A 12,063-nucleotide genomic window follows, 5' to 3' on the forward strand; every position below is an offset into this window, starting at 1 on the left:
TGTTTCTTGTCCACGTGGCTGAGGGTGGTGTGCAGGACGTGGGCGATGGCGTCCTCGGTGGATCTGTTGGGTCGGTAGGTGAACTGGAGCAGATCTGTGGTGTCTGGGATGGAGGAGGAGGAGATGGTGACAGATGTACCCTTAGGCCCCTCCTCCATTCAGAGATGGTCTTTCCCTTTTCACATAAATGGCCTCCTTGACTCCGCCCTGATACATCCTCATCATTGAAAGAGTGTCCACTGGCCTGTAGGTGTAAATAGACTGCAGAGTCCTGGCCTGATGAGGTGGCTCTTCTGTGTTGTGCCATCCGCTTCGCCAGAGGTCGTTTGGTTTCCCCGATGTATAAATCCTGGCAATCCTCCTGCACTTAACAGCGTACACTATGTTTGGTCGGGGGACCCGATCCTTGGGGTGGACCAGTTTTTGGCGCAGCGTGTTTTGGGGTTTAAAAGCCACAGAGACGCGGGGTTTAGAAAAAAATGTGATAACTATTTAATATAAGTCAGGAAAGATATTGAAAATGAAAATATGTAACAGCATAACTGATGTATGGGTTAGGGTCACATGATTCAGCCCTGACTAAAGGTTTTATCAACAAAAGTTTGAAGACTAACAGTGAGGCCATCTGTCTACTGAAAGCAGACTGGAAGCTGGGAAAAGGGAACAGTGTGTGCAATGCTAGGCCTCCCCATCACCAGGAGCTCAACAGAAAATTAGATGGTAACTTTAGTACAACCAAGCTACCATTCACAAAGAGGTCAACCTATGAAGACCACATAATACAGTGACAACCAGTAATCACATTTATTAATGAGGGTCTTTGTTATACAGTGGTTACAAAACATAAGATATAGTGAAAGTAGTTGTTTGTACAGAGGGTGGGATCAGTAGATATTCTGACTTGTCAGTAAAGGAAAAGTCAGATTCCATTAAGTTTTCTTACACCAGGAATCAAGCTCAGGACACCAAAGTAGAATGACTACTACAGTGGTTTTGGTTTGTGTGTCTCAGTTTGTCTTCAGTGTTTTGAAGGCGGCGATAGAGAGGAGACAGTGCATGACCACAGCACCGGTGTCAAAGAGCAGCAGCAGCAGCGTCACACTCCAGGAGTAGTCCTGCAGAGCACAAGAGAGACAGGCTGTACTACAATCCACAGGACTTTTAGGATTAGAAAGGGGGAAAATGAAAAGAGATCAATGTGTCAAAATAAGTGAAAGGGGAAAAACCAAAACATAACTGATGACACTGACTGCCAGTAGTTGTGGGAGGCAACCCCTCGAGTAGTAGTCATCCGAGCATGTGACTTCTCTGGGTGATGTGTGGAGGGTGTAGTAATACAGGCCGAAAGCAAGCAACGTCCCCAACAGACCAACCACATTGCTGCAGACACAACCTTGAAGCTGCAGAGGAGACAGTGATTTTATTAATCATGCGAGATTATGTAATACAAAAAATGCTCATTTTATCAGGAATGTAATCAGGTATTGGGACACTGTGAGACATGATAGCAGTCTTAGTCTTTTGGCATGTTTCTTATACTTACTCTACATGTTTCAGAACAAACTAATTTTAAGATTACACAAACCTGAGTATCATTACTTTAAAAACTGTGTTTTTGAAATGTAATGATTTTACACCACATGCAACAGGACTAAAACACTTTAGCTTTTTCCTCATCGAATGGGCATCATCAGGATGTTTTTGGGAAACCTGAGTGCCTTTGTGTTCTTCTTGGTCAGCATTGGGTTCCTCCTAAGCCTATGCCCATGCATTTTTGCCCAGTCTTATAACTGAGGCAGGTGAGGCCTGCAGGTCTGTAGATGATGTTCTGGCTTCTTGGAGCAATTTTGCTCTCACTGTTGTTTACTGGAGTCCCAAAGCATTACAAATGTCTTTGTAACACTTTTAGACAAGGTGTGGGGAACTCCAGGCCTCGAGGGCCGGTGTCCTGCAGCTTGTGTCCTTGATCCAAAACAGCTGATTTAAATGGCAAAATGACTTCTTCAACATGTCTTCAAGTTCTCCAGAGGCCTGGTAATGAACTAATCATGTGATTCAGGTGTGTTGACCAAGGGTGAGATCTAAAACCTCAGGACCGACAGACATCGATGACTATTGTCTCAGCTGCTTCTTTAGTTCGATGCTTGCCGTTACTTTTTGAGGTCTTTCAGGCTACGTCGCAAAAACAAGAGTGCTCAATCCCAGTTATGCCAAGGATTCTCTCTCTCACACACACACACACACACACACACACACACAGCAGTGTATTTGCTGTTAGAAAACCCGTCTAATGTGATATTTTAGTTTTTGAGTTTGGTTTTTTTGTTCCCTTTTTTTTCAATCTGACCTTCACATTAGCATTTCATGCCAACTCACTAGTAGTCTGCTAGGGTTCTTTTCATTGGCCATTGTCAAGGACCCCCCTGCCATAACCTGCAAGACACACAAGAAATATAACTGGAAGGTTAATGTTGCTTCAATGATAAATGATAGCAAGCAGGAGCGCACAAATCAAACAGTGTACAAGTCAAATATGAAAGAGTAGAACAAAATCCTCGAACTAAGGAATTCTTTCATTTGTTGGGGCGGGGGGTACACACAGCACATGGTTTAATTCAACTTACAAAAATATTTTAAAATCAAAAGCTTTTCCATTTTGAACGATGAGAGATTCCAGTTGTTCTACAGTTTGTGGCCTCCTTTACTGTATGAACTCTTATGATGCACCATGTCCTACATGTACTCCAACATGTAGGACAGGATTCACACAAGGCCTTCCCTGAACAAAAACAACATGCGTACTGTGTGTATATGCAGGCAATGGGCAACTTTTTAGCTCTTTTCTACTGCACTTGATCACTTAAAGCACTTTATACAACATGCCTCATTCAAGTACTTTTTTCTACCCAAGTGCTTCATATACAACATACACCCACTCCAAAGGACACTTTGTACACTCTGTTTGTTCCCATCAGGCTGCAGGCCAAAAGACAATTTAGTCTGCAGGCTGGAGCCACGAGAAATCAAAGCACCTACTTTCCAGTTAGTAGCAGAACTGGTCTAATGTGAGGGACTAAATCAATCATTTGAGATTAAAAGATGTTCAGTCTCATCTCTTTTAATTCTTATTCTCATTTTTATTTTCATGTCTATTTAAGCTTAATTTATAACAGTATTTATAACAGTATGTTTGCACTGAAGCACCGCAGCAATTTCCTAATGTTGTAAACCCGCTCAACATTTGGCAATAAAACCCTTTTTGATTCTGATTCTGATTCTGATGCTCCCCCAAAAGTGCAACAATCTGATTCTTGCCATAATGAAGTCAGTTACATTATGGCAAGGACCCGATGCACACAGTGTGTGGAGGCTGTATGGGAATTTCTTTTACTTATGTATTAATCACATCATTTTATTGTATGATACCTTGGTGCCACTGGATTTTAACATGTCTCACACTCATACAGTAAGACAGATGGTGGGGGTGTAGTAAGGAAGTTGGGGGAAGCAGACAACTCCACAGGAAGAGTCTTTTGTGTCTTCGAGGACTCTGGGAGGCAGCAAGGGAGTGTGAAACAGCTGTGTACTGCCTTTTGTTCCTGGAGAAGGTATTTAACTGAGAGCCATGCTGGGCTCAGACTCTGCTGACCGTCTGTCCCGCGGTCATGCAGGGACTTCATCAAGCTTGGTTGTCTGTTCTTTGTGTTTTGATTAAAGAACGTTAGCTACCGCTCACCGCTCGTCTGCAGCCTTTATTTGAATGGAAAACTTCCACAACAAAAGTGAGAGTCCATTTATTCCTATTAGCCACAATGACAACAACCACAGTAATAATTATGATTTTATACTGCGGTGTCTTTTCAGTCGAGGTGAACTCAGTCCTCCTTCTCTGGCCTCTCTCACAGACAGTTTTGGGCTAATGTAGACAACAGGGCTGTCGACCCAAAACGGCCCCCAGGCTTCTGTTCGAGGCATCCATCTACAGATTAAAACTGGCCAGAGGGGCCGATGGCGCGATATGGCAGCCTCGCTTCTGTCAGTCTGCCCCAGGGCAGCTGTGGCTACACCTGTAGCCTCCACCAGTGTGTGAATGTGAGAGTGAATGAATAGTGGTATTGTAAAGCGCTTTGAGGGCCCTGAAAAGCGCTATATAAATGCCATTATTATTATTATTGTTAAAAGGGAAGGAAAAGTAAGGGTGTGGAGTAGGGGTTCCCCACAGGGAACTGGTCAAATGCCGTGTGGGATCTGTCACAAAGTGGAAATTTGTGTTTATTTTATGGTTTATGTTGTTTTGATCATACTTGTTTTATCCTGATATTTATATTGCAGTCCCAACAGCAAGAAGAGTTAGAGGGGGAGGCGACGGGTGTAGTCAACAGCAGGCCTACCAGCCTTAGCGGCTACACATCCACTGACCTGGGTGTGTGGCATCTTTGTGAGTGAGATCAGATAGGTTGCTGGTCTGCACCACGAAACTAAGCATGAACTAGCAGCAGTTGCCAGTCAGACCCAAAAACTGCTTCACCTCTTTTTTGGTTCTGGGACGATGGCTGTAGTTTTGTCTGTCTGCAGGCGCACCTGCCTGCCTCCCAGGTGATGCCCCAGATAGTGTGCCGCCCTCCATCAATGTGCTCACTTCTTTTTGGGTTGGCTATGAGCCCTCCTGCCTCAGGGACTCCCGGACACAGTAGCCCATGGTCAAATCCAGCGTTGTGAAAAAACAAGCAGTGCCTAACTGGACCAGTAGCTTGTCAAACTGGGGCTTGGAATAAACATCAACCTGACAGCTTGTGGTATCCCACACAGAGCCATAAAGACCCATTTCTCCTCACCACAAGTACTATGGAGCAACACCAGGAACTGCAGGGCTCTATCACTCCCACCTCCAGCATAGACGCCACCTCCTTCTGATAAATTTGTCTTACATGTTCAGGTAACCAATAGGTGCGTGACTGCACCACCACGCCAGAGCACATTTCAACAGTGCTCTATGAGTGTAGTACAACCAGGCAGGGGGAGAACACATCTGCAAAGTGCTGTTGCAGTACAGCAACATCTGCTATGTGGGCCTGTGTGAGATGGTCATCACAATGGAGCAAGACAGGAATGGTCGAATCTGGCACCTCTGACGACTCATCTTTCCTTCACCAGTCTCATCTGAGAAGCTGTTCCAGCCCAGAGCGTTCTCACTCCCAAGGCGTAACATGTCGACGTTTTGTCACGTCCCGCGGCGTTCCTGAGGAACGCGAAAGGAGACCTTCGGCGTTCTTATGGTACGCGGCGGGTTAAGGCTGGAATCCAGTGCAATGACGCTCCCGCAGTAATAGACGTTCCAGCCCTGTATTCCAGCCCTAAACCTAACCTTATCCCTAGCCCTGACCATAACCTTATTCCTGATCTTATCCAGGACTTTAATGATGTTAAATAGCGTGTTTCTAAGCGATTTGAAGAAAAAGAGCGAACATGTGTAGATTCAGTCCAGACGGTTCTCATATGTCCTCTTTTTTCCGAGGTCGTCATTTAGGAACGTGGTGGGTAGCCGAAAACGTAATATGGTGACGATTTGTCACCTAGCGTAAAATGTTACGCTTTGGGAGTGAGAAGGGTTGTCCAGCCTCTCTATACGCTTCGACTTAGTGGTATATCTGCATGTCCCTGTCCGATCGCACTACTTATTAGTCAAGATCACCCAATCGCCATGTGACCACAAAGGGTCCTTGCCACTTAGCAAGGATCCTTGAGCTAGAAGAAAGAAGCAATACAATCAAAAACTGTCTGAGCCTAGCCCCTCTGTTGTGCAAGCTCTGCTGACGTTCCTGGGCCTGAAGCAAATTTTCCCGGGACAATCTCCCATATGGGTGTAGCCTTGCTCTCAGGTTCTGAACGTACGCCCTAGAGCAGGACATCTACACATTGGAAGGTTGGTGGTTCAATGCTTGGCTCCTCCAGTCTGAGTGTCAAGATCCTGGGCAAGATGCTAACCCAAAGTTGTTCTCTGAAGCGTCCATCAGAGTGTGAATGTGTGTGAATGTTACGTTATGGCTGCAAATTGGTGGAGGAATCATGAAGTACATACCACAATTCCTAAGACTAGTGGCAGTATGAAGAGTTTTGGAAGACTTTGGTCAATGTAAGCAAACGGGGCAGAGAACAGCACCTGGAACAGCCCCAACAGGATGGTGAGCACCTGCGCAAAAGACAACCACTGAATAATATATATGAAGTTACAAGTGAGCTTCAGCCAAGCAGCTTAGTTGTGTCTAAATCTCACCGCAACACTCTCAGGGTCAAACCAGGCAAAGAGGCGACGTAACCTTGCTCCCTCAGAAGCCATGTCACTGCAAGACAGGAAACAGTATATCAAACTGCACACACACAAATGTGGACACAGGCAGGTGAGAATCAGTTCTCAAACAGTTCAGAAATAACAATGAGACTAAGAGCTTCACTAAGTGCTACTGGTAGACTAACATAAACATCACACCAGTGTAAGAATTGGTGGATGACTGGATGTAGCGTAAAGCGCTTCTCAAATATGAAACAATAAAACCAGTGTAACAGTATGATTCAGGTTAACATAAATATGATGAACTGTTACAAACACATGCACCTGAAATCTTTACAAAACATTAAAAAGAAACTCTCCCACTGTGAAAAGGAAATCCTCGGATACACAGGAGTAAACAGGAGACCACTTCATTTGCAGACAAAGTCTTTAACCTGCACACTTACCTGGTACTCAGTATGCTACACAGAGACATCTGCATGCTGTCTTATGCTTATATGAAGATCAGAACTATGATGAGTCACTAATTGCCAAATTTGTAAAGTCTACTAATCACAAAGTGGGGTCTGTCTACAAGACATGGGGCACAATCTGGAGGCCAAATGGAGAACAATAGGAACACGCTATGATGTTGCCAAACGTTCAGTTGTTAGAGTACTTTTGCTGTTCTGGGATTTATTCTTCCCGATTTCTCTTTTCTGCCAGAAAAACAAACAAACAAAAAAATCAGCTCTGTTCTGGTCAGAACTCAAAGTCAGATTTATTCTTAATCCCACTAAAAACATAAACCAAGTGCGGCTAAAAAAATAAAAACATACCCAACCGGACGATAAAGCAGATTAAAAAAGAAAAAGGCTATGCACAGACCCACATACGTATGTGTGTGTATGTGCTGTTTGTTTGGAAAGGCTCTCATGCATTGGGGAACAGAGAACACAATGAGATAGGGAAAGATAAAAGTAACTGCGTGTTAGTTCATTAAAACCACATGTCAGAATCCTCTTGGGAAGAACAGGAATGCTGCAGGACAAGAAACAGATGGTGGTGAGAAGAAGGAGAAGAGGGAAGGAAAAAGAGGAAAAGGCATGAAGAGGGAAAACAGATTGAAAGGCAGGTTAATAAAATAGTCTTACAACAACGTTTTCTGCTTCACTACGCTGCCAACATTCACTCCTTTGTTCATGTGATGTATTCTTACCAACGTGGGGATCCCAGTACAGTTCTGCATCCCAAAGAAGCAGAACTTTGAGAAAATGGGATTCCAGTTTTACATTTAGTAGAAGTAGTTTTATTCTTTGTATAGTATTAATATTGAAGAGCGAAGTGCTCTAATAGGGTGATATGGTACTACAAGGTCATTAAGATAAGATGGGGCCTGATTATTTAAGACCTTGTATGTGAGGAGCAGGATTTTGAATCCTGGATTTAACAGGAAGCCAAAACAGGAGAAATCTGCTCTCTTTCTAGTCCCTGTCAGGACTCTTGCTGCAGCATTTTGGATCAGCTGAAGGCTTTTCAGGGAGTTTTTAGGACTTCCTGATAATAATGAATTACAGTCGTCCAGCCTGGAAGTAATAAATGCATGAACTAGTTTTTCAGCGTCACTCTGAGACAGGATATTTCTAACTTTAGAGATGTTGGACCTCGATCTTAAAATACAGTGAGACACCTCGATCACTGAGAACAGCATTTCCCGTATGGATGCAATGTTTTTAAACAGATGTGTATTGATGTTCTTTTCACTTCATCTACACAGTCGTTCCACACTCTGACACCTGCGACTGTGATGCTCTGATATTTCACATTAGTCCTTACTGCCGTCGTGCTGAACATGATGATTTGGTGACATTTGGAACAAGTTCTGAATGTTGTGGGATAAAGAGTGTGTGAAAGGGTGTTCTAATGTAAGCATTTAATGTGATAAAAAGTGTATTGGATGGTTCTTTGTTCTCTGTTATTCATGTATATGTGGTGTCCAGTGACTGACAGTGTGCATTACAGTTCAGACGATGGAGATAGGGTACAGACAAGTGGAAAACATAGTGAAGATGGGCAGCTACAGACAGAACACATACAAAGCTCTGTCAAGCATACTGCTTAAAGTTTAGTGTTCTTGGTGTTCTTGGTCTATGTGAGTTTTGTAGACTTTGACTGTGGAACCTCACGATGTTCATCCTTCAGACCAGATTGGATGTGAGTGTCCATCTTTAGATATCATATACTTTAATCTACTAAAGCTCCAAAACTGTGGAGCAGCAAGCCACCCACTCCTCACATCTTAAACAGGTTTAAACACTGTCTCAGTGCCTGGGCACATGTGTGTCATGGTTAACTTTACACAAGCTGCTTTTCCTCTGTAAACCACTTTGTGACTGTTTTATTTTACTTTTATTTTTTAAATCCTTAAACTCGCTATATAAATAAATGTAAACGTTTTCATTTACAAACATTTTACCATACACTTCTATACAACCAGATCTTTATACCAGCCAGAGGAGTGCGCCCCCGGTTGGTCATTGGAAACAAGAACTGATTTGATGAAACGTGTGTGTAACATCAAATCTATGACAGCACTGATGGAGCTGCCATCTCGTCGTATTTGCTGCCATTGACTGAATCTTGATTTGGACCCTTTCCAAGAATCTTCTTCTTCTGTGGGGATTCCACACTGTCACAGTCTGTGGTGTTGGTGTCAAACACTGCTCTGTAACGAATGAGTATGAAGTACAAAGATATGAGCTGTTTGTTGAGCTGGAGAGAAGGAAGTGTCGAGATATACTGTGAGAAACTGCTGAATGTACAAGTGTGTGTCTGTGTGTGTGTGTGTGTGTGTGTGTGTGTGTGTGTGTGTGTGTGTGTGTGTCTGTGTGTGTCTGTGTGTGTGTGTGTCTGTGTGTGTCTGTGTGTGTGTGTGTCTGTGTGTGTCTGTGTGTGTGTGTGTCTGTGTGTGTGTGTCTGTGTGTGTGTGTGTCTGTGTGTGTGTGTGTGTGTGTCTGTGTCTGTGTCTGTGTGTGTGTCTGTGTGTCTGTGTGTCTGTGTGTGTGTGTGTGTGTGTGTGTGTCTGTGTGTGTGTGTGTGTCTGTGAATAGACGATGCATGTGGTTACATGAGCTGTTTGTTGAGCTGAAGAGAAGGAAGTGTCGAGATCTACTGTGAGAAACTGCTGAATGTACAAGTGTGTGTGTGTGTGTGTCTGTGTGTGTGTGTCTGTGTGTGTGTGTCTGTGTGTGTGTGTGTGTGTGTCTGTGTGTGTGTGTGTGTGTGTGTGTGTGTGTCTGTCTGTGTCTGTGTGTGTGTGTGTGTGTCTGTGTGTGTCTGTGTGTGTGTGTCTGTGTGTGTGTGTGTGTGTCTGTCTGTGTGTGTGTGTGTGTGTGTGTGTGTGTGTGTGTCTGTGTGTGTGTGTGTGTCTGTGAATAGACGATGCATGTGGTTACATGAGCTGTTTGTTGAGCTGAAGAGAAGGAAGTGTCGAGATCTACTGTGAGAAACTGCTGAATGTACAAGTGTGTGTGTGTGTGTGTCTGTGTGTGTGTGTCTGTGTGTGTGTGTCTGTGTGTGTGTGTGTGTGTGTGTCTGTGTGTGTGTGTGTGTGTGTGTGTGTGTGTGTGTCTGTCTGTGTCTGTGTGTGTGTGTGTGTGTCTGTGTGTGTCTGTGTGTGTGTGTCTGTCTGTGTGTGTGTGTGTCTGTGTGTGTGTGTGTGTGTGTGTGTGTGTGTGTGTGTGTGTGTGTGTGTGTGTCTGTGAATAGACGATGCATGTGGTTACATGAGCTGTTTAGGGAGGGTCGGGTTCTTCTTCTACTTTCCTGCTGAGCAGATTGTCACACCAGAAGAAGACTGGACTCAGTGAGCAGCATTAACAACGACCCAACATTAGTTTAATTTCTGGCTTATTCTCTACTTATTTTTTGTCATGTTGAATTAAAGTATGAAAGGAACTGAGAAGTTGGTAATGAGTCACTGCTTCCCCATTTGGACTTTCGGGCATGGCAGGAAAGGATTTCATCAGGGCATGCTTCCTCTTCTGTTTCATTCAGCTCAAGAACAGTTTCAGAAATCAGCATTAGGATAAAGTAGAGCAGTTAAGTTCGAATACAATCAGGTGATTTAATTACATGATTCCTATCATTTGCTTAAATACAATATTTTGCACTTTAAAGTCTAAATTTGTGGACATTTGTAAATCTTTAACCTAGCCTTTTTAGGCTCTATAATCAGGAGGGCTACTTGCACTTGACTAGATTTTCATCATCTAGATCAGGGGTGTCAAACTCCAGGCCTCGAGGGCCGGTGTCCTGCTGGTTTTAGATCTCACCCTGGGTCAGCACACCTGAATCACATGATTAGTTCATTACCAGGCCTCTGGAGAACTTCGAGACATTTTGAGGAGGAACATTTAAATGACCAAATTACCAAGGACACATCTAAAACCTGCAGGACACCGGCCCTCGAGGCCTGGAGTTAGACACCTGTGATCTAGATGGATCTACTCCCCAGTTTCTGCACTTGCTGTTGGGGAACACCCTTTGGAATCAGAAACTCAAACCCTTCAAATGGACAGTCGGTCCACACTTCCTGTACAGGAGTGAACGGCTGATCCACATTTCACAGTTGTAAACTGGAGCCATAGAGGTGCTCCAGAGTATATAACCACAGCACAGTACAGACAGGGAAAACTGTTGTTTCGGGTAAAAAGCTGCATGAAGCCATTTCAAGTCATTTTCCTGGGCTGTTTGTTTTGTGGAGCTATAAGGCATTACTACATTCTCACTTATTAGTGTGACCTACAAGCCACCCACTCCTCACACCTTAAACAGGTTTAAACACTGTCTCAGTGCCTGGGCACATGTGTGTCATGGTTAACTTTACACAAGCTGCTTTTCCTCTGTAAACCACTTTGTGACTGTTTTATTTTACTTTTATTTTTTAAATCCTTAAACTTGCTATAGAAATAAATGTAAACTTTTTCATTTTTTTACTTACTAACTTCTACCATACACTTCTACACAACCAGACAAAGCAGGTCCTTATCCTACTTTATAAAAATGGAAATCCATTTACAAAAACAAAACAAAAAAACAAAAAAATCTTTTCTTGTGATGCAACTACTGCAGACTACAACTACACACACACACACACATGCACACACACACACACACACACACACACACACACACACATATATACATACACACACACACACATACACACATATATACACATATACACACACACACATACACACACACACACACACACACACACACACACACATATATACATACACACACACACACATACACACATATATACACATATACACACACACACACACACACACACACACATATACATATATATTTTAAATGAGCTTTATACAGCAACAACATGTATAATAAATATGAATAAAAACACATCAAACACTAAAAAAATTTACTACAAAATGAATGCGTCTATTTCCATTTTTATGCTTTTTTCCCTCTTTAAATATCTAAAAATAAAAAATTTAGTGCACTTTCTACACTCACTGTGTGTGTGTGCACATTCTTTCTAATATGTACATGAATAGTGCCAAAACAACAGAACGTGGACTGTGAAAGGCGCATGGGCTTGTGTATCCTATTCAACTGTCAAAGATGAAAACACAAATAAAAAGCAGCCCAACCTTACCTCCTGTAACAGTCTGAGGGTCTTAGGATTATTCCACAAAGGTCTGTGTATCGCTGCTTGTCTGGAATGTAGGAAAACAGAACAGGAAGCGAAGGAGGCGCTCTGC

The 12,063-nt window shown here is 43.2% G+C and overlaps 1 protein-coding gene across 1 annotated transcript; it reads right to left on the reverse strand.

Moving 5' to 3' along the window:
- Positions 1-790: 790 nt before the first annotated feature.
- LOC146707078 (uncharacterized) lies at positions 791-12,063 on the reverse strand. Its single transcript, XM_085458399.1, has 6 exons — positions 11,958-12,063; positions 6,275-6,341; positions 6,080-6,190; positions 2,377-2,433; positions 1,251-1,400; positions 791-1,115 (listed from the first exon to the last, which is right to left on the reverse strand). Exons 2-6 carry the CDS (start codon positions 6,335-6,337, stop codon positions 1,008-1,010), a joined length of 489 nt encoding a protein of 162 aa, XP_085314525.1. The 5' UTR covers positions 6,338-6,341; positions 11,958-12,063; the 3' UTR covers positions 791-1,007.

The sequence above is a fragment of the Copadichromis virginalis genome, linkage group LG6 (genome assembly GCF_057382275.1).
Source record: "Copadichromis virginalis isolate Kocher_CV1m ecotype Utaka linkage group LG6, C_Virginalis_male_GT1.1, whole genome shotgun sequence".
Taxonomy (NCBI): Eukaryota; Metazoa; Chordata; class Actinopteri; order Cichliformes; family Cichlidae; genus Copadichromis; species Copadichromis virginalis.